The sequence below is a fragment of the Dendroctonus ponderosae genome, unplaced genomic scaffold (assembly GCF_020466585.1).
Source record: "Dendroctonus ponderosae isolate FM_Combo_2020 unplaced genomic scaffold, Dpon_F_20191213v2 Dpon_F_20191213_5, whole genome shotgun sequence".
Lineage (NCBI taxonomy): Eukaryota > Metazoa > Arthropoda > Insecta > Coleoptera > Curculionidae > Dendroctonus > Dendroctonus ponderosae.
Window position 1 is genome coordinate 5,739,196 of NW_026018715.1, and position 23,844 is coordinate 5,763,039.

General features: G+C 33.0%; 2 protein-coding genes across 7 annotated transcripts; one reads left to right on the plus strand and one right to left on the minus strand.

Moving 5' to 3' along the window:
* The first annotated feature begins 196 nt into the window (after positions 1–196).
* Positions 197–17,530, plus strand: LOC109546589 (CTD nuclear envelope phosphatase 1 homolog). 4 transcript variants are annotated; one of them, XM_048666406.1, is made up of 7 exons: positions 197–617; positions 891–957; positions 4,696–4,886; positions 6,443–6,671; positions 6,730–6,871; positions 11,387–11,483; positions 11,543–12,096. In XM_048666406.1, the coding sequence occupies exons 1-7, from the start codon at positions 519–521 to the stop codon at positions 11,549–11,551; spliced, it is 834 nt and encodes a 277-aa protein (XP_048522363.1). In that variant the 5' UTR covers positions 197–518; the 3' UTR covers positions 11,552–12,096. The 4 variants fall into 4 exon arrangements, 2 of the variants coding, with proteins under 2 accessions (XP_048522363.1, XP_019773148.1); XM_019917589.2 differs by having other exon boundaries at positions 11,387–12,096; XR_002172794.2 differs by having other exon boundaries at positions 201–617; positions 6,730–6,932; positions 11,387–12,096.
* Positions 17,531–17,822: 292 nt separating this feature from the next.
* LOC109546590 (peroxisomal membrane protein PEX14) lies at positions 17,823–23,304 on the minus strand. Of its 3 annotated transcripts, XM_019917592.2 has the most exons (6): positions 23,081–23,304; positions 22,554–22,865; positions 22,202–22,428; positions 18,974–19,171; positions 18,663–18,717; positions 17,823–18,606 (listed from the first exon to the last, which is right to left on the minus strand). In XM_019917592.2, the coding sequence occupies exons 1-5, from the start codon at positions 23,123–23,125 to the stop codon at positions 18,696–18,698; spliced, it is 804 nt and encodes a 267-aa protein (XP_019773151.1). In that variant the 5' UTR covers positions 23,126–23,304; the 3' UTR covers positions 17,823–18,606; positions 18,663–18,695. The 3 variants fall into 3 exon arrangements, with proteins under 3 accessions (XP_019773151.1, XP_019773149.1, XP_019773152.1); XM_019917590.2 differs by lacking the exon at positions 18,663–18,717; XM_019917593.2 differs by lacking the exons at positions 17,823–18,606; positions 18,663–18,717 and having other exon boundaries at positions 18,970–19,171.
* Positions 23,305–23,844: the final 540 nt, after the last annotated feature.

Genomic DNA, 23,844 nt, shown 5'->3' on the forward strand with positions numbered 1-23,844 from the left:
TAAACAAAAAATATAGTTTAGCATTAGTCGACCAATTTAAATCGAATGCGTGTTTCATTAGACACATAGTATGTACGCGCGTTTAAGCAGCCTATATAAGCAGCTAAACATGCAAATAATCACAAATGACTGATTCCAATAACTATTAAGTCACTTTTCTGTTTCTCTTTGATCAGTTTAATTAAGTGAATCATTTAATTATTGAGTTGAATCGGTACTACTCCTTCTACGGCGGAAATAAAGTAAAAAGCGTCAGTGGAATAGATGTATTTTCACGAATTATCGAATAAGCTCGCCCATTACTAGGCATCAGTCTTGTCAATTTTTTGATATTTTGTCCGTTGTCCGTCAAGAAACAGGGTCGATTGTAATGGCTGTCTTTCGGTAATTTTTCGCTGGTCTCAAAAATAAAATGTAAATAATCAGTGGTTTGTCAACACGATAATTCCTCGATTTTCGATATTGGCTGAAAAACTAATTATATTGGTGTAGTGATTCGAAGGGGAAAACGGTTTCCGATGTGGAAACAGTTGGAAATGGGTCTGCGAGCATTCCTGCTCATAGCTTCCAGAATATGGACCTGCTTATGTTTTACTCTGAGAAAACAAACTCGTGCGGTAAGTAACCAAATTCGAACTAAAAATGTGTAGTTTGTTCTGTCTTAATAAACAACATTTCGCAAACTGATTGGTAACCTCTTAAATTCATTGTTGATAATGCGGTATTTTTACTTGAGTACCCTCGAAGCACTATTACACTTTACCCTCATTACCAAAGCTAATTTTACTTAAATGTTCAACGTTTGTTCATTTCGAAATGTCTGTTACAGTTTTTGGCAAATATTGTTTTTGGCAACTACCCAACATCTAACTGTATTTCTTTTTTTGCAGATAATTCAACATCAGTCTGTAAAGTACGATTTATTTCCATTATCACCTTTATCCAGACATAGATTAAGTAAGTATTTTTTTATCAATATAGTACCTTAACAAAATAGGCTTCAGTATAAGTTTAAACAACATGACTACTTAGTTATTTTCAGATCTTTATCATTGATATCTAATATTAAATGTACCTAAGTATCGTATTATTGTGTTATAAGATGTAACTACGTGATCGAAGTCATCCCGAAAATATTAAAGACAAAAATCAAATGAAATCGGGCTGTTATAAATGTTTACACTAGTAGATATTTAATATTGAAGAAATCGTCGTATTTATTAATTTAGCTCTAACTAGGTATCACCTGTATCTCAGGAACTGTTAATGGCACAAGAAAGTGGCCAAACAGTTATTAAACTAGCCATCAAACGAAACAATTTAGCACCTAAATTAAGTTAGGGCTTGAGAAGAACGATTAGTATTCTACTTGGCGCTAATATTATTTTTCATTTACATACAAGGTGATTCGTCATAGTTTAATTTTGAATTCTAGTCTACAAATTCTATACCCACACATGCCTTAGTAAAATATTGCTTAATTACGATAAAACATGATATTAAAGTAAGTTCTACAATTTTAATTTAAATTTGGCGAAAAGTTTTAAAAACAGTTTTTTGGGTGGTACCAGTACAGAACGCGAARCAGCCAGAATTTTTCAAATTTCTTCAAAACTTTGAATGGAAATGAAGCCTTTGAAGAAAATGTCGAAATTTTGAATAAAGCTGATTGTTTTTCAGGTAAAAAGCTATACCAGTTTGATACCGATTATATATTTTATTATAGAACAAACTATAACTGATTTTAATTTTTCATCGAAAAAAAATCATTAAAAATGTTTGGTACCTAGAGAAAATAGACTGGCAATTTTTGCARTAAGCAAAATAATGGGTAAAAATCAAAGCAAATAATTAGTGACTTTGTTTTTTTTTATCTTTAGAACACGCTATTTCACTTTATTTTTTTTAACTTTTACCTCTATAAAAAATTAACTTAATATCTTCGCGCAAATTTTCCGAATTTATTGATATTTTGGGATGTTTGCATTGTGCCGTTTCAAATTCGATGTATGTATGTATTTGTTTTGAATGATAATTTTGCTTTGCATCAGTGGGATTTACACATTAGACATTACATTTTTACAAAAAACGGACTTTTCTGTCGCTTAGCACAAGACATAAGTATTTCTGAAACAGTTTAATTTAATGTAAAAATTGTTTTTAAATGGATCCGTAAAAGGTAATTCTAGAACAGTATTAAAAAAAAGTTTTAAATAAAAATTAGTTATAACAGGTGGTTCAAACATTTTTTTTGTCATTAAAACCCCTTCCTTATAGTTTGTTTCAATATGAAAAAGGCCACTAAATTTACAAACTTTTTTGTGTATTATAAAATCTCTAAATAGTTGCGGAAACTTTAACTTCTTTAATAATAAAAAACATTTCTAAATGTTTAAATGTACATCCAAGACGATCAGTTGTGAAATTGTTTCAGATTTTTTTTTCTGAAAGCATAAATAATTATTTAAAATATTCTTGTACATGTTGATAGACAAAAAGATCTTTGATATACCAAATTTTACAGCACGAAACATTTATGGGTAATTGATTATTTCATATTTATTATGAAAATTTGCATATGTGTAAAAGGGCCTGTGATTGAAACGAATTGCGCGTCTCACAAATCCCCAATTTCATCAGGCCAAGAAAGCTACAAAGTAAATTATCTGAAATTTTCAAATTTAATCATAATTACTCACAAATTTAGGGTTGATCATAAGTATATTGGACATTTTCAGATTATAGTAATGAAATATATCCATAAAATAAATATGTGTCCTAGGCCTGGGTAACACTCTGTTGAGTTGCGCTATTGAGTTGTTGCCGCTCTCTGAGTTACCGAGTTATAACTCATCGATTAATGAGTTATAATTCATTTATTAAAACTGTACGAGACCATTGACTGGAATTTTTACGTTAAAAAAAAGGTAATCAACATTTTTTTTGCTAACTTTGCTACTTTGCTTTTTTTTACTACTTTTTTTTACTACTTTGCTCAAACCACTAAAAAAAGTAATGTAGATTTTCCCTGCAACAGAACTGAGTCCAAAAACAGTCGACGAGTTTTCTTGTAAAATCGATATCTTAATTTTTTTGCATAAAAGAGTGAGTTTGCCAATATTTTACAGCAAAACGTTAGGAAAAACGCGGTTTTTCTGTTTAGAGACAGTTTTGTTTTGAAATATTGGCCTAAAATTGAAGAAATCCCAGTTTCCAGGAGTTTTCAGTTTTCGTTTTTCAGTTCGGGGAAATATTTTTGGAAAAAGACCTAGAAATAATTTTTAAGGTTCCTGCCCATAATTCGAAGCTGTTAAGGAGGCGAGTGTTCCAATAAAATTTATCTCGTAATTTTGCACAGAAAATACCTGAAGAATATCAGCATTTTAAGTAAAACTAAAAAATAATGCGATTTTTGTTTAGAAAAACTTGCTTAATAGAAACTTTGTTAAAACTAGAATGACCTGAAAATTTAAAGGAAATTATTTAGAACAATAAGGGCGGCGAATTTTTCTAATATTTTTTTCTGAACTTTTGCTCTCTGGTCGTTTTTTCAATATAATCCTAATTSCTTTCGARAAAAAAAACTGAATAAAATGATTTTATTTTTGTGCCAAATTCGAAGCTGAAACCTGCAAACCCAKGAATGAGGCRAATTTTCTRGCMCAATTAATTTTGTAATTTTGTAATTTTTKGCTGAAAAGACCCCATTATTGTCAGAAAAGAAGAAAATAATGCTTTTTTGCGTTTCCGGTTTAAAACTTTCAGTTTTGTTATCGGTTTTGGAGAAAACCTTAATGGTTTTCGGGGAAAACCGGATGAATGTATTTTCGTTTTTGTCCCAAATTCGACGCTGAAAAAAGTTTTTGTAATATTTTTACAAGGCTATCAATTTATCTTGTAATTTTTCGCGTAACAGTCCTCCAGATCGCCAGTATTTTTAACTGAAACTCTACAAAATATATCGTTTTTGAGTAGAAAGTAAAGTAAAAAAAAATCAGTCAAAACTAAAAAACCACAAATTCTATAGTCTTCAGAGTAATGGAGGTGACGAGATTTACAAATATTATGTTATACTTATAATAACTTTCGCTTATTCTGTTCGTTTTTTGATAGAAAATTATTTGAAGTTTGTTCCAAATTCGAAGCTGGAAAGGGATTTGAAACTTTTTACAAAGCGACGAAGGATTTGCAATTTATTTCATAATTTTTCGCGGAAAATACCTTAAGATTGTCARCATTTTTAAATTAAATTAGAAAATTGAGCATTTAGAAGAAAAAGTAACTTGGTCAAAACTCTGAATTTTGAAGACATTTAAAAAAAAAATTGTAATAAATGGCCTTTAATATATATTTAAAACAAGTAAAAAACGTCGTCAACATTTTCCCAGCAACGATGCGTTGGGTTGGYGCACCAAGCCATTTGCGCAGCACGCGCCAACTCCTACAAATTCACTGAGTTACCCAGGCCTAATGTGTCCTRCCCTGAGYCAATATCTTTCAAAAACAGATAMATTTTKATTCTTGGTTATTAGTATACATTRTTTAATATGAATTATAAAACAGTGTATCAAAGTTTTTTGTCCGTTTTGTATTAATAAGCTGTAAGTCGATATGTAAGTTCCCAGATAAAATGCTTGTATTTACAAAATGTTTGTATTTACAAATGATCTACAACATTCTTATTTTTACTTACAGGTATAGTAAAAAGAAAAGTTCTGGTTCTTGATCTAGACGAAACGCTTATTCACTCACATCACGACGGAGTAGTGAGGCAAACAGTAAGGCCAGGCGTACCTCCCGATTTTATCTTAAAAGTGACGATTGACAGACATCCAGTTCGGTTTTTTGTGCACAAACGGCCCCACGTAGATTTTTTCCTTGATATAGTAAGTATACGTTTATGACGTATTTTTCTATTATTATTGTAGTGGTAAGTTACAGGCAGGGTGGTCTAGTTACGATTGTTAAAACTGGGAACTTTAAGAGATATCAGACATGAAACCAGCTATCCTCAATCAAAAATTWACTGTGTGTTTTTGTTTTCAAGTTAAAACGATACAACAAACCGATTTTCAACTTTAGGACTTACGTCTCAAGTTTGTACGTTTCAGCATAAAAAAATAGATAAAACAACATGCTCTCAATTTATCTTAAATAGAAGAATGAATATTCCTTAACAGCGCAATCTTATAGTTTTTATTATAAACTTACTTGCCCCTGGATTTTTGTAATCGGTGATATGCATCTAGAGACTTTTTAGTTTGACACGGGCATTTGTAGTTGTTACAAGTTTTAGCTACACGTTTTCTTCTTTTTTGATCCATTTATGATACCTCAGCTGCCGCTTCGTAGCTACCGTAGCAAATGTTATTTTCATTGCATGTTTATCAACTACTAGTATAAAAAATTAAGAAACTGAATGTTAAAAATTGTTTAATTGAATAAATGTTATTACAGTAAATCTCAATGTAGGTCGGTTTCTAGGCACGTAAATAACTATATTTTTATTTTTAACTCAACATAATCTTTTTCGTTTAGTAGGAGAGTGTCATTTTGAGAAGTGGCAGACTTAATCAAGTGAGAAATGGAAATGTAAAACAATTTGGTATGTGGTAATATTAGATAAGTTGTATTGAGAGCCATAATACCTATAAATTTCCTGGTTTTAAAACGATTTCTTGATAATAAAGAATGCGGTAACTTAGAAACCAGACAGTGGCAAATCGTAAACTTCGGCTAAAGCTATGCATTAAACAGATAAGATACTCCGGCAATATCAGTTGGTTATAAAATAGTAATTTTCCCATAAAGATTGACATTTTGCCCGAAACTTGAAAGCAAATTAGTAATTTGAGGTTTGTGGATCAATTTATCGCAAAAAAAACCGAGGCGGAGGTTTGTGGGTTCATCATTTTATGTCTCTTAAAGTTATCGCTATTATCGAATCAAATCAAAATATGCTTTATTGCTACAGAAAAAATTACAAACTTTATGGACAAAATTATGGTATGGTTTTTATGGTGAAAAACAATAGAAAACATAGCACGTACGATCAGAATAAACAGTAGATACAAGCACAGAGGTCATCAAAGTCATCGATACAACTTTACATCACTAACTATGTGCATGTCAATAAAAATACATATAGTTATATGTTAAACGATACTAATCGAGTTCACCAAAATGCAATAATTATTTACATAACAAAGTCTCAGATATTTACAATAAAGTGGTAATTATGAGCTGCTAACAAGAGTAAATTCAGGGCGTGGGAATTTAAACGTCCATCTCGTATTTAAACGTATATTCAAAATTAATTATGAAAACTTAATTTCAAAAGTAATACCCAGAATTTACTTATGCCGACACATCCCACCTTACATTACATATTACCCTTAAATATGGAACCAAATTTCGGTTATTTAGATTTTAATTTTTTCAGGTATCTCAATGGTATGAACTGGTGGTATTCACTGCTAGTATGGAAATATACGGGGCCGCTGTTGCTGATCGACTAGATGCAGGGCGGGGTATTCTGCAAAGACGCTTTTATCGCCAACATTGCACTCCCGACTTCGGATCTTATACCAAGGATCTTAGTGCTATTTGCAACGATCTCTCCAGTGTATTTATCCTGGACAATAGCCCTGGCGCGTACAAAGCGTATCCCGGTAAATAACCATGAGAAAGCAACCAATGAAGAATTAAACCTTGAATTGGTGCTTTTAGATAATGCCATTCCGATTAAATCGTGGTTTTCGGACCCGACGGACATGGCATTACTCAACCTACTTCCAGTCCTGGATGCGCTTCGCTTCACAGCCGACGTTCGGTCTGTGCTAAATCGGAACTTGCATCTACACAGGCTCTGGTAGGACTCCATATACAAATTCTTCACTGAGCTGATCAGTGTAATGTAATATGAAAAACAGGTGAGTGCTGGTGTTGCCGCAGAATATACGTGGGGTTACAGCACAAAGGTGGCGGTTGATGAGAATTAATTTACCGAGTTGGAATGAATGTTTGCAATAAGAAAATTGCATCGGCGTGGACTTGCTTACTCAAGGAAATGGCATTTGAATAGCCGTGTGTTTGGACTTCATTACATCGATTTAAGGCCTTCGGTGCTGGGGCAAAGTATTCGAGTAATCGTGAATAGCTACACGGGTAAATAGATATTCGTCAAGCTTGCCACCCAATATAACGTTCAGGGTAAATGGTTTCTTATATAATTAACCTTATCTGATGGAAGGGTACAAAATCTTATGGTTTGCTGAAATGTTCATAATATGTTTAAAATTAGGGTTTTTCTGAAACTAAAATTATTGCGGAGTTAATTATCCTAAGCATTAATGTATCCCGCAAAATGTGGGTTTGCTTTAGGCACATATACAGCGTGTTCAACATGACAAATTCTTATTTTAAAAAAATCTACAGTCTTGCGACCACGATATAAGCCACTAAAGGGCGCTGCTGAAAATCGGTTTTTATAAGAAACAAAAAAGATCCTTTTTTAAAAAAGGATCTGCCGGCTGGTTCACATTAATGCTTTTTACTTTACCACACTGTATTATATGAAACTCCTGAACTAAAAAGAATAATCTTATGCTGCGTCCATTTCTAGCGAGACGAGCCCGATACGCGGCAAAAATATCAAAGGAATTTTGTCGCGACTCGTCAGGTCTGGATGCACCATTATATTGATAAAATAAGCGGTTTTTCAGGCCACGCCTTATGTATTTGTATGCCGCTTTTGTCTCAGGGTATACTTTACGGAGTTTACTTACACTATAGAGAAGCTTGTAGACGATGTAAATATACATTTTCGGTTTCATATACTTGAAAATGAATAAATATGAGTTCAAATCTATTTTAATTAAAATATCACCCGGGGTAATTAGGAAATCACCGTTTTAAACAGTTAAAGGAGTTAGACACGGTCCGAAATGGTTCAGAGTATGAATCGAGCTTTAGTCCCAGAAAAGAAAAACAAGCTGGACCGCGTTCTCCCGCAGGACAGGAAAGTACTGTAGATTTTTTTTTATATGAACTTGTCATGTTATCCTGAACGTCTGGCAACCTGTATATAGGCACTATTTTCCTCCGCGACTTTTAACTTAACCACCTGGCAAATATGGATTCTTACACCACTGGAATGGTAATATTGTACATACTCTTTTCTGACACGTGTCGATTGACCGCATGGATATATTACCCGAAAGCTAATAAATGATTGATGATATGTGATTAAAATGAAATGATGCAATGACTTGTTTTTTTTCATTAATTATCCGTTTCTATTCAGAATTTTTAAAATTCGTGTAGCAAATCACAATTCTCCGAGAAACGGTTGATTGTAGATGTTAACGTTACTTGGATTTAAAAAAAAGATGTAAATTTTCGTCTGAAGGCATAAAAATCTATAGGGTGTCCCATTTAAAATAAGCGAAAAAATTGAGTCAAGGCTTGACCTTTAATTGTAAAGCGTAAGTTTTCGAACATCCAGCATAAATTGAAGAAATTTGAAGTCAAATGTGCATTAAATAGCAATGTCCGTATTACACTACGCACGTTTCCCCGATTTGTTTGCCAATAAAGTGGGCCAGTTACTGGAGGTCATGTTCGTGGCCGTCATCGGGTTTACACTTGGATATTATTCTCACAATAAATTGGTGCAATTTCAGTAAGGCCAAAATAAATTTCAATACTTTAGATATGTTGTTTTTTGTTGCTAACGATGTGTAGATCATATCCCATGAGCCAAGTGAATAATTTTCTTTATTAATTTGCCAAACTTATTGCATGCAACACAGATTTTGATCATCTAATCTTAATCCTTGCAACTTTATTCTGACAATCGCTGCCAACATCGTTGTTGCACCGTTAGCAAACAAATAACCGGAAAAATTGCCAGAAAAATGTTTATTATCCACAGTAATTTCCCACATGTCTAAGTCCGGAATATCGTACGATTTATCGATCGAAGCCCGATTTCGCGCTTTACGCTCGCATATGTTTTGTACCTTTAGTAATTGGACCAATTTAGTGGCCAATAAATCGGGGAAAGTGCGTAGTGTAAAACTGGTATAAAAATATTTTCAGGTTCCGCCAATAATACAACGTAATGCCGGATCCAGACAAAACCGAGACATTCATGTTTCACGACAAAGTGAAGTCCTGGACATTTCGGTCACATTTTTGTTTTGTTTGCCATTCCGGAGACTTTTGCAAGTCCCGTCTCGAGTCGGTAAATATCAAAGGGTCTCTGTTTTGTCTGTGTATTTTACCACTCGTTGTCGGCGCAGTGTGGACGGTGTGTGTTGACAAAAGTAGGAGACTTTCTCTATCTCCACTATATATCCAATCTCACTACTAATTCAATAGCATCCTCACGCATCTGAACTAACAATTTATTTATGGAATAACTTTCTCGCGTTTTTAAGCCTGGTCTCATCCAAAAACGTTTGCGTTTTATTGTTCCAACATCGGATGAAGAGGAGAGAAAGATATAACAACTGGCGGCGAGCAATAAAGCTTCAGTTTTTTAAATCTTATTCCTGGTGGAAACGCCACATGGTTAAACAACTGATTCGCTCCAACTGAATTTTGTTGCACATTTGTCCTTGTGGTGTGAACAGTTTGTTTCGATGTAATCTTCTCTAAATACCTAAAATTTTGTCGTGTTTTTGACTCAAAATCCTGTTCACTTTTTGTCTGCTTGGTCTGGACCCGGCATAAAATATCACCAAAAAACAATAGAGTTGCATCTGAAGAAGTGCATGAAAATAGAGCGCGCTCTATTGCGCACAATACAAAAATCCATGCAAAATTTAAGGCGCAGAAACTTTGAGTTGAAAAGACAAGAGCAAGAGAGAGAAGAGCAATGAAATGCACTTGATTGCTTAACTGATTGTATACACAGAAATTGACGAGAATCTTTATTTGATCGTTTAATACTATTTTCAAGTTGTTTTCCCTGTGTGGCCGGGAGTATTAGGAAATCACTTAGCTCATACTTCACTTCATCAATTGATCGATAGTGATTTTCGATAGTTAATCTACTAAACACCTTTTTTTCGAAACAATAATTTTGTTAATGCATTTAATTGCAGCATCCTTAACTAAAATACTAGAAATACTTAAATTAAAAGGTAACCCAATCAAATTTAGAATGGAGAAATATATTGACAATTTTTGAAAAAATGTTATTAAATGTGAAACAAAATTATTTACGGTAGATCGATAAAATTGCATATTTCAATTTACTTTTCAATTTTCACCAACGTTTTCTGATGGCAAGTTGCGATATTGCCAAAAAAACTACTTTGATCACTCTTGAGTTAAAGTCATATTTTTGGAGCTTCATATATTGATAATTGCAGCACTGAAAGTTTGAAAGTGAAATATCTCTAAAACACCAGATATACCGCATTTTATATATATTTTTTTTGTATAGAAGACATTAACTGACAAAAACAAAGTCGGTATTTTAACGAACAAGAAAGTTATATTGCATGAAACAACTGAACTCCAAAAACCTCCAATCACACATTCTGTGGTAATAGTGGAACTAGTTAAAAAGCTATTCAAAATAACAAGCATTTAATTTCAACTTTGACACCCTGCATTTTAAACACGGGGTTCCCAAATTGAAAAATGATATGAAACTCAATTCCATTTTGCCCCAGGAACGTTGAACACAACAATGAATTGGTCATTTTCGGTTCGCCGGAATTAAGTTGCTTTTGACCTGCATATTCTACGAGGGGAACCAAAACAAAAATTTCGTATAAAAATACATCAAATTTCAGCTAAATGTCTAATAAGGATTAGTTCTTCAGAGAAAAAATACAGTTGTGCGGCCTAATTTATGATTACCCTGGATATAATATATCTAAATAAAAGTTGAAAAGGATTTTTCTTGGCGTAGCGAACAAATAATTTTTCCTATTCCAAAATGTATTTGTTCGCCACGCCAAGAAAAATCTCTTTCAAAGTTATAAATTATCGGACAACGAAAAACTTCATTTTTAAATATAATTTCGAGAAATTGTTTTGTTTTTAATACGAAATTCTGGACACAAATTTATGGTTGCTTTTTTGAACGTCGACTTATTCTCACTTACATTTTGCATTTTTGAATTAAACCTGTTTTGCGAAAAGCACTGAATCATTGTAGCAAAATCTTCAAGTAATATATCAAAACCGTCGTAACTACCTTTCTCCTTTTGGATGTTTCTTTCTCCCGTATTTACAACTGGAAATATGTTGTGCATCGCGTGTAAAAAATGGTACGAAATACCGTTATTGAAATGTAAAAAATCTGCGGCAATACTGGCACCTCAGATCCCCAGAGTCATTGCTGATCCAGTCACGTTATTTACAGTGGCACGGGCGGCATGTCAATGGGTTCTCCTAGAACGCGACTTGATGCGGCTAACATAAAACCGAAAACCGATCTCGAGAGTTTAGCTGAAAGCTTGGTAACCCGTGTAGAGGAAAATTCATCAGACAAGCAATTTAATAGTGACAATTCAAATAGCAGCTCTAAGGACAAACGATTCAAGTCCCGCATTCCGCAACGGATGTGCAATTGACGGTATCGAAAATAGGAACAGGGAATAAGAGGTGTCTCCGGAAGGGGGATTGTTAAAAACAACCTGGTGTAATTGTGATCAGCATCAGCCTAATGGAGTGAGACTTTGTACAATAATCCGCAGGTTGAAAAAGAATAGAACTAGCAAACGTAATACTTATTCTGTGGTCAATAGCAACGTTTATTTACAAAAAAATATATTTCAATATGACGAACTTTCTGAAAAAATAATTGAAATGTTGAATTTTCCTAAAATGAGACCCCTAACGGCACCTCGCCCAAATCTTTCGGCTGCTCATTAAACTGAGTGGATATGTGAATATTGTATGTATATACAATTAGATAGTAAACGTAAAGTAATCGGTACCTTGATATTTTTTAAGTTGATTTAAGCAAATTTGATTGGCAGATCAAAGCGATACAATACACATTTTGGTAGATAATAGTTTTAGAAGAATAAAATGTAAGTATCTAGAAAATATAATGTTCTAATTAAGCAAGCTGTATATTTGCTTTCTTCATTTTTGTTTGTTGTATTTGCCTTGCCGGATGGTACTTATGAAGGTATTTGTATATAAGTTGGCTTTTAGCATGGGTGGACCTTTTCGACTAAACCCTTCGCACATCAGTTTGAATCACTAGTACCGTTACTATCATTCTACATATGCTATATTATTTTATTCGGATTTTATCTAGTGCGTCCCATTAAGAGCGCTGTTATTGATCATGCAAACGTTTATAAGGGAAAAATATTATATATTTCCAGATTCATAACTTACTCGAATTTAATTAGATTCTATTTTGACGGGAAATAAATATGCTCATCATGACCCCAAAATGTTCAATTAAGCCTACGTGTATACTTATTTTACTGAGACCTATAAGGGATTTTTATCTGACAAAGGTTGTATGTCATTTAATCCCATTTTCTCTATTTTATCAAAATTGTGCGCACTAGAAAGACATTATCTAAACAGCGTTTTGATGGCTCTCCAACTGCCGACCCCATTCACCATAACTCAAAAATATTCAGTAAAATGACTATTGGTTTAACGAATTGATAACAGGTAAACTTCTCGAGTGTTGACGAATAAAACTTGCACATTTCTGTGAAGTAAAATACGTGAAAAAGCAAATCTATAAATGAAGAAATATACTATTTTTAGAAGAAAACGTTGATGTTGATATCGGGGCACCGAAACGTCCTAATCAAAGTATCTAGAAATCGGGAAGTTTCAGTAGTATTATGGAAACGCGCAATTTAACTAAAACGAATAAATGTCAATTTATTTCTTATGTGGCATTAAATTAAAGATAACTTTACACCTTTAAGCGCCTTTCTTTTGCTATCTGGTTGACTTCCATTGAACGTTTTCCCACATATGGGAACTTTATGCAGAATTAGGCGACAACAAAAGTATAGGACGTGACAAAAAAATTTCGAGCTAATTGCAAGAATCCGAAAGTCAAACTAGAATGACAAGTTTATGTGAATTTCATAAATTCCATGAATATTTTCTGCAATGATAAATACTATTCTAGATGTTCCCAAATTATAAAACAATTCCTACATTTTTTCTTTGTTATTTTTTTCTGTAAAGGACTCTATTTCTAAAAAGAATATAATATTAATATAAGTTTATAAATGCCTCTAAATACGTATGACATAAAATAATATAGATTTTTTTAGGTTTTTTATTATTTAGTTATTGTATGGATTTTATTAACGCATATGCAGTTTTACTTAGAAGAAATATTGACGATACTTGTATAATTTCAATGGATATTAATTATTGTTTTAAAAACAAAAATAGATGTTTTGCAAGTAAAACATAAAAAATTAACAACATATTAGTCATACACAAAATAAATTTATCACGAAATCCAAGAGAAAGTTGACTAATGCAATTTAGAAAGTCATTGGAAAACAAAAAATACGATTATGAAAGTGTCGATGATATTTTCAGAAGTGGCTGGAAGTTTGCATCCCAATCTGCTGAAGGCAAACTAGTTCAACTTTCTCAGGTCTCACAACAAATTTCGCTTATAACTGTCGTTAAGAAATACTTATAAAACATGTTTAAGTCTCAAGTTATGTAAAGTGCGCTTAATGGGACAATGTAACGCATACAGGGTCATAAGTGCAAGAATAAACATTTTTAAATTAGAGAACATATCGATAATATGCTTTTATTTTTATTGAGTTTGCATATTGTGGCGTATACGGGGTGTTTCATTATTTTTGCGCTTCTTATAGTACATATATTGACTCAGTTCAATAGCAGTATTGGCATAAATCAAATTCATCTAATTCATAAATTGATTCAGCTTGACTTTGCTTGGGAGTTAATTTAGATTTAGTATAGTTATCCATATTTAGCGTACCTTCATGTCATTTTCTCCCGAACCCGTAAAAGTTTTTTTTGGATAATACCTTTTTTTAATCAAACTATTCTTCAATCGAAAAACACTAACTTAAATCTTTAACATCATCAATGATAGATGAATGTGTAAAACGGCCTCTAATCACTAGTCACCAAATTCCGGATATTTCCATTCTTTACAAATGTCTTCCGAATTATAGTGGCGCACTGTAGAAAATGTGGTTTGCAGGTTTGTTGTTGCGCTGCAGTTGATATTAGTTTAAAGACGTATTTAGAAATTGATTCCATGAATACGAATCGCAATTTTTACAAGCTTATTTAACAATGAGCTGAATTTAAGCGGGTTTCTATTCAATCCCTCAACCTAAATATCGCATTATATTCGTTACAGTCCGCGAGCCGAATAGAAACAGAACGAAACTCGACTAGCTTAAATGAGAATTTTCTTACTTCACGAGTTAAGATACAATTCCGGTGGTGCGACTGCAACTCGCGACTGATCGAAAAATTCGCAAATTACTCCTTTAATGTACTTTGCACTAAAAAAAATATTTCGGTTGTGCGTTCCGACTAGAGACGCGGCGGTTCGATTAATTTCAATGCGATTGAACTGGTAGGTGGACCAGTGAAATCGCAGTCGCAATTGCGATTTTGGAAAAATGGCTCGTTTTTTAGTGATTGAAATAGCCTTCTTCTGAATGACAATTTAATTAAGGATGTCCAAAAATGTACATATCCAAAAACTGTTGAAAAAAATATATTTGTTTATTTTAAGACATCTCAAGAGAATACTCACAGAGTGCACATTTAGCGAAAGAAAAAACTTCCACGTATTTACTTTTGGATTAATATTGTATTGATGTACTCTAAAAATCCCTATTTTATTTTTAATGTTCCGTTATATTAATGTTTTAAGCCAACTTTTCTTTTGCATTTATCCGAAATTTTCCGAAATGGGTTTCAGGTCTTCCAATCTCCTTTGCTAAAGTGATAGAACAAAATCAGGATTTAACCGAAATAATTATCTGAACTTATTCGCATCTAGTTTTAACAGTGAACAGTCAAGAAGATTGAAATAGCCTTCTTCTGAACGACTTTGGAATATAGCATGCGTCTCGTTTTTTGCTCAGAAGTTGTTATGCTTCTTTTTCCTCATGTTCCAAGAAAATAAGGGTTAAAAGTTCGACGTCGTCTGTCTTTTGAACAGTTTTGCTCAAAGGTACCTTACGAGCTAATCTCCTGAGCTGATCTCTTGTGGCTATGAACGCACCATCCAAACCAGACCTGACATTGCGACTCGGTGCTGCGTTTGGCCGCAATCGCAATCGCGCCGTACTTTGTGTGATGCGTTTATAGCCGCAACAGATCAATTTGCAAGGTACATTTGAGGAAAAACTGTTGAAAAGTTGGACGATGTCGAACTTTTAACACTTATTTTGTTAGAAGAGAAGGAAAAGAAGAACAATTCCTTATCCAAAGTCATAATATACAATGTACCTATCATTTTTTCGCGTTGATGGGGCTATTTTTCTCCATTCATTTTTTTTTACTGCAAAAATTTCATAATTTGCAACTTCGTTATCATATTGGTCGATGGGTATTTTCAGACTTCCTTAATTAAATTGTCATCCCCATTCGCTAAAAAATGAGGCATGTTCCCAAAATCGGAATTGCGACTGGGATTTGACTGGTCCATCTACCAGTTTAATCGCATTAGCTGCTACTCGAGCCACCATCTGTAGTCGGATCGAGCGAAACCGTTTTTGCAACGTGCAAAGTACATTAAAGGAGTCATTTGGGATCAGCCGCGAGTCGCAGTCGCAACCCCGAAACCGTATCTTTAGGCGCTTCAAGTAATAATTTCATTAGTTATAATGACCAAAACGTGACATATTTTTTAGTAGACGCTTGTACAGAATAATAAATTTCATAAAAGAGACTTCGTAGTGAATAGAAAAACGCCAAAACATTTTTTTGAGATTGTAAAGAATCTAAAGTATTTTTAGCCATTCAACAAAATTGGTTCACAGTCTCAACTGTAAAGGGAGCTTAACATATGTAACTCACTATTATTTGCTAATTGGAAATCTATTTTTTATCAGAGTTTTCAAATATTTTATGGTTCAACTCACAAATGATTTGTTGCTCATGGCGATATGCAACCTTAGTAGCATGAAGGGTTACAAAACTGCCAATTGGATTTTTACATAATGGCAATTGGTTGATTGGAGAATTTTGTTTTAGTTTTGCTGCAGGTAATAGACGAACAAACTATGAAGGAGCAAAAGTTAGTAGATTAGGTAGTTAATGGTATTTTCGTCTTTTTCATTTCTATGTACAGTGTACATGAGTCAATTTTATTTTCATATATTCGTACAGCTTCAGAGACACATCTATTTTGAGATGCTTAGAAGCTGTACATATATCCTCAAATTCTAAGATAATTTTGGCCAGTGGTTCCTTTTAGTTCAAATTAAAATAAGCTTTGTTGGTAACAGAAATTTTTATAAGCGACAACGTTAAATGCCAAGTATATTGAAACAATACTTGCTACTAATGGCCACATATGAACAGGAATGAGAAGATATGAATTTCTGATACTGACGAAATATTTTTAATGTAATCAATTTTTTTATAAATATGCTCATATATCGATGGTTTAAGTTCCGAATCGCGCTTTCACATTTATTGTGAATAAACTTCAGGTATGAGAAAATTGTTTCACTGAGTTTTACCGAACATATGAATACAAAATCGATGCAAGGATTGTGTTTTTTGAAACAAAACACCGAAGTTTATTTGAAAATATCTGGAAAGTGCAAAACTGGCACGTGATACTTGATTGATACATGTGTGTCGACGTTTTTACTTAAATCAAACCATAAATTACTTTGAATGTAGAACATCTCTGCACTAGCAATTGAAGAAAGATTGCTAGTCTCTGCTCTCGCTCGCCGAAAGATGGTAAAAATTTGTTCCGAGAAACATTTAGTACATCTTGCCAACTGCAAGTATAATATGTATATAGTGTGTCATAATAATTGATAAGTTGTTTGTAAGGTACTTTAAAAATACATTTGGATAAAATAAGTATCAACATGTCTTGACAATACCTCTTTTAAAATAAATTGGTCTCTAGATTCCACTGAAATATGTATAATCAAGGTTTCAATACTACAAGCGAGTTAATAATTCGTACGTGCAACTTGGTATCTTAGTCACTTTAAGACGATAAATATCAGTTTTAATTAACATTAGATTTATTTGCTGTTATCCTATTCTAATTCTATTTATTTTTTGGTAATCTCTGTTATGTTGATATTTACTAGAGAAAGTTTATGTTGTCTATGAATTAGGATGTCTAACAATTGTAAATACACATTCAGGACAATGTAGAAGCCGAATGAATGACATGAGTTTAGTTAGGATTTACGTTAGAAATCAGATTTACCAAAGTACTGCTAAAATTTATGTTTGAACAAAGAAGAAAATATGTATGATTTGAATTTTTCTCAACATTGAAATTGTAATAAATGATTTGCATTATAATGTTTGTTTCGTTACCTTCAAACCAACAAAACCGGTTGAAAGTGAACCGACGGTCGGAGGTTCATAGCAGAGGAGAATATCCGGCATAAGAATTATGACTGATCAAAATATAATCATTAAGTCGTTACACATTCAAAGCACTGTCCACATAAAAACACTTCTATATGTATTGGTTTCATAATTATTATGTTTCAAAATAAATGAACAATCGAAAATTAAAACACACCTGGTGGTGTGTTCCTGTTAATTATTAAATCATTTACTTGTAGGAATCTTTTAAGGAAAGTTGTATATAAAATGGAAAATTCATCTTTATTGCCATACGTTTTATTTGTACAACAAAATAATCAATAACAATATATACAACCCTATATCATTATTTACACAAAAAATAGTCCGTGTAATATACACGAGAGTCATTTCCATTAAACTGAAAATGTCAAGAAAGAAGAAACCCAGTGATCGTAAAAACTGTAAGCAAGCTATTAATTCGGTGAGTTTAACACCTAAGCAATTCGGTACGTGATATTATCTAACAACAGGAGCTGAATTGAGTTTTCAACTTATGAGTACTTGCTTTTAAATCAAAGCAGTACAGAAAAACGCCCAAAATTCAGTACCTACCGTAGTTTTAAAACATATGTAATTCCTAATAAATATTAACAAAACTGAAAAAATATTTTAACCCTATTCAATGAGATGATCAGCAAAGAATATAGACAATTGAACTAAGCAGAATGAACGATCGCAAAGCTTAAAATCAGTTTTGTAAAACTTTGGTTTGAAGAAAAAAATTGTGAAAAATAGCAGCACGGTATTTAAAAAACAAAATGTTTTCCAGCGGTCTTTAAAATGCCATAAGATGATCCTTTCCAGAATCACACTATAGAAATTATCATGTGCAAAAACAGATAATAATTGGCCTATTAAGACAGAAGGCGTATCTACATGAAGCCGCAAAAATTCGTCTGAAACCGATTTTTTTACCTGACAAACTTCACCTAATCAGTAATGTTCCCTTCTCGGTTGCTTTTTTTACTCTGATATGATTCGGCGTCACAATCTTTAGCCGAATATCTGTAATAAACGAAGATTTAGATTAAATACAATAATTCTATGAGAATTATAGTTACTTTATACTAATTTTTGATCTATGAGTATATGGGCTAGACAACGTCTTCGTGGTTACTGAAAAAGAAAAATAAACGTGCGTAATTTTACTTTCTCAGAATAAGCTCATTCATGACCCATGAACAACGCATGAACCCGAAATTGCCTTCGTATTTATTTAATATTAAAAATTTAGGTTCTGCAGTCAACGAACGGCCCACATATAAGTAAAAAGTAAGTTCTAAAACGTGGAAATATTTACTGAACTAGTTGAAAAATGTAATTGATGTTACGTTCATGAGTGTGAAATTAGTTAGTTGAAATAATTATTTACATTATTTCTAAACTGGACTCGCTAGTTTTCATTCCATGTTCGGGTTCTGAACACCCTGAACCTGAACCAACTTCAAGCATTTCTTCTTTGCTATCTTCGTTGTCACATTCGGCTTCATTTTCCGGATGAACGCTCGACATTTGCCAGGCAGGAATTGATGGGGGTACTACAGGAGCGGACACTGATGGAAATTGTTTTCTGGAATCAATGTAGTGTTATTTGTTGACTTACGGTTACCAGTAAATAAACGTATTTTAGATTTTCGTTTCGATGGCAGCAATACATGATGAAAGAATATCCAATGTGAGACACAGTTAAGAAAATAAATTATCAGAATCATTTAAAAAAATCATTATCTGTGTTTTGTCTTAACAATGATATAAGTACACAAAACTCAATATATTTAGAAAAACAACAAATGAATTGTGCACGCTAACAAGTTTTCCATTATTTCTCCACTTGTAAATTTGCTTTTCTCATATATTAAAGTTTGAAACGAGAAAAGTTTCTGACCTGAGGATCTGCTTTAAATCTATTTTATGTAAGATTCTATTTCAAGTTGCGAAGATAGTAAAGAAGAGTTTTAGCGGCAGAGAAAATAGCGAGTAAAATATTGCGCAGGCTACAGTTTAACGGCGAAGATTACCTAGGATAGAAAGTTCCCATAAAAAGCATTATGCAACTCGCAGCACAGACGTGTTTACAATAAAAAATAAATTAATTTAACTGGCGGCTTTCGGATCTGGTTTCTTAACTAGCTAATTAAGGAAGATACACAGATAAGAACTAGATTGATGAGATCATTGATTAACGACTTAACTTCTATTGCAAGAGTTTAAGGGCTGAATTCGTCGTTTAACTTTTTTTTCACTGAATACTGTAGTCCTTTCGCATAAAAGCTTGAGTAATTTTTAGGGTCCGAATGACTCCGAACTTCGTAGAACGTAATTTCTTAGAATAAATTTGATCGATGTCGACATTCTATAAAAATTGGAATTTTTCGCAAATCATTTACTCATAATTAAATAATTTATGCTGAGTTGCACTCTTTTGCAACACAAATGTTCATGAAATGCATCAAAAAGATTAGCATTGAGTGAAAAATTAAATTCTGGAAACTGGAATAGAATGTTGAAAAAATTTAGAAATTGGTCCAAGTGATTGGGAGATTGTTGTGAAAAAATACCATTCGTACGAAGTTGTAGAAGTAACTTACGTTAATCGTTTGAACACCGCATTTACCAAAAATAAGTTCAACAACTCCTCAAACTATTCGCGACTATTTGCCCAAATATGATACAATAAAAAATTTCGCGGGTTCTCTCATAATGCTCTAAACTCAAGCAATAATTTTTGGGAGGAGATGAATTAATCTAAAAGGAAAGTTTATAAAGATTAACCTGCCGACCTGGCGGGGATTTGCACTAACTAATGATTAGTTTGGACAGTAATTCTTTGCTGGACCAACATGCAACGCACTTTTTTTTCATGTGTGAGAATTCAATTTCTATAAATGAAGATTGACCAATGCCTTAATGTACAAATTTAAACTCGAATTCTTTGCGATTTTTAAGGACCGTACCTCGATGCCTCTTTTCCATAGGATTCCTAGTTGAAAAGAGCTTTTCTTCAGAAAGATCGTAAAATCATATATTTCACGTCTTCTACGATTGCGAATGCGATTTTTTTAAACGTACTTTTACTCTTCTAAGCCCTCTTCTCAATACGTTGAATACAGTGAATAAGGTCTGATTCGTAGAAACCCCTAAATACCGAATTTAATCCATTGGGTGCACTTCAGTTTTATGTTCTCCCAATAGACTTTATCTGAATGCACCATTGTCATTTGGTGTATTGAAACATAACTTAGTTAAGTTGCAAATGTCCGTGAGTTAAACAAAGTTCGTGGTTTTCCTATTGTGATGTTCAACTGTCTGCCAATTGACCGCGGTTTAAAACTCAATTCATCCAGATTAACGAAGTTTTTATTGGTGCTTTAACGGTTAATATTTAACATAAAAATAATGTGTAGATGGTGATGTAAAAATGTTTATTTCTAGAGATGAGGACGCACTTTCAACTTTGCTATTAAGTAGTGTCTTCTTCTTCTTAAGTACAGTCTTAATAGTCAACTGGCAAATGTTCAGTTAAAGCTAAATATGTATTACAAAAAAATCTGCAAAGCTATATTGTCTCATATAAAAAATCACAACAGCAACTATGCATCCAACCAGAATATTTATCTGCAAACATATCAGTGTTATAGCGGATTTGTGGTTCGTGTTCAAATAGTGCTCCCGAAAAATTTGTATGTATAACAACTGCCTGAAAAACTATTTAAAAGGTTTGCACAGTTTTTCTTCATCTCTCGCACTTAAAAAAAAGTCCGTTTTAAGAATTCCTTGGGAAAAGGCTGCATTTCTACCGTTTGATCGACTTTTACAAAGCTAAATATTAGGCTCAAATATCCCTTTTAACATTCAACTGTGTAGCTTCGAATATTAAATATTCCTTGGGAACTCAATTGAAAACTGGAAATTGAATGATTCAAAATTAGAGTGAAGAATTTCCATCAGTAAAATTATATTTTCATATTCGTCTTTTAGCTTCACCTTTGCTTATGGGGTGAGCACAGAAAACAGAAACAACACATTTTTACTTTGCGAAAATCAGTTGAGTATATTTTTTTTTTTTTAATTAAAGGCGGGGTAACGCTCAAATAAAGGCAACATACATTTTCTCTTTCTAATTGATCATAAAATTGGAAACTAATTTATAGTTTAGGAAAAATTAGGGGCTTATCACTTTTTTTACTACAATATTTTTGAGTACTTGGCAACTTCAATATAACAATGGGCAATCGCACAAAAAATGCCAAGAGACAATTCCTAATTGATGGTAAATTATGATGTTATTAGCGAATATATGTTATATGTGCAAATTGTTTATTTTTACATTTTTTCCGTACTTCTTAAATGAATCCAGACCACACCTACATACTGAAATTATGAGATTTTTTGATCCACCAATATTTAATAAAAAAAGTTGTACTGTGAAAAAATCTGTAATTGAAATCTAGACAAGATCGTCTAAAACGCAAATTGATTGTCTCAAAGCTCAGGAATTTCGAATATATTGAAGTAGCGAAACAGCCAGGAAAAAATGATTTTTTGGCGACATTTTCACATGCAAAAATTAAGTCTTGAATTTAAAATCAAATTCTCTTACCTAGTTAATAAGAGACCTTTAAGTGTGCCCACCTCAGACTTTAAATCTTTTAGTTCAGACAGTAATTCCTTCTCTGAAGTGAAATATATTCTGTCTACTTCCGTTTTAACGTCTACTATGCTGGATTGCAAGTCTCGCATAGATCCTCCCACATTTTGTTCTAAATCATCTAATTTGTCTTCAATACTTTTCCTCTTTTTTCCGAAGAGAAATGGGGATACATACATCTAAATGTTAAAATAAAAAGTTACAACGCATAAGATAAGCTTGCTAGTGACCTCAAAGCGACATTGAAAGGAGTCAAATAAAGCCTGAAGTAAACTAAGCAGCACAAGCAGAACGTCTTACTTACATCGTAGAACTTCTTAATAGCATAGACTACAACACTAAAGATTGCAATACTATGGACAATATCCCTCAGTCTACTGAACCAACTAGTTTGTAGTGGCCCGTAATTTCTATAGGAAGAGATCATATTTGGAGGATGGGGCCCTGGAGGACTAGGTGTTAACACTCGCTCATGATGATCGTAGGCTCCTGATCTCTCACAAGCCACTCTTATCTCTTCTTCTGTTAACCCTCGATTTTGCAAGAAGCGCTGCTTTTGAACTAGTGGGCTCTGAATTACTTTCGGGTTTTCTAGAAATTTGACGGCCTTCGCCACCTGTAGATACACACATAGTTCTACAACTTCTATTCTAATTGCCCTATAATTCACTTGCATGCAATATGTGTTCTCAACTATTTTATGTGAATATTTTTAACTAGCATTTATTTAAATTAGTATGTATTGCAATAAATGCGAAACTTTTTATCTCGAATAACAAGAAATTACCCGCCTTTTAGGCCCGCTCTAACATATAATCATATTAACCTTACCAAGTCTTCTCGAACAGATACAACAGGGGTACTTTCGTCCTCCATTATTTTTTCTGGATGAATACAAACTTTTGGCACTCAGACTTTACGGTCAATGATAAAGTTCGTTCATGTGGTACATACAAAGTTCAACTAAAGGATTTTAAATATAAAACATGAACTGAACTGTTTGCTATTTAAAATGACAAAACAAGTTTTCAATTTCATACCCAGTCCTCAACATGTCACGGCTTAGAAGGGTCAGTAAAATTAGACTTCGATAACAAATTGCAGCACCACCCACCGATGGCTTCTGCAACTAGAATTTGAATGTACGTGAGGGATTCACTGAATTAATTAAATCCTTTTGAGTGTAAAGTCGAGTTTATTTAATGCAAAAAAGTATTTTAATTTTTGGATAAACTTTAGGTAATCAACAAGTTGCCTTGTGATGGATAAATATTACGCTTTTTGCTTAATTAACGTTAAATTTGTCCAAACGCCCACTGGTGGCTTCATTATAAACTATACTTAACGAGTAATATTTAACACTTATTTTATTTACCCCAACACCTCTGAACCCTGGTTTACCCATCGGTAGTTGGTGATGGTTACAGGTGATATAAATAATACAGCAGTTTTATAAATTGTAATCATTAATAAAGAACTACGTTTGCAGTTCTTCCAAGCACAATAAAGAAAAATGTTTAAAAATTTCTGAAATGTTGTCAGGATGTCTTTAAACTTTAAAACTATGAATTTTATTAATATATTTATGTGCACAT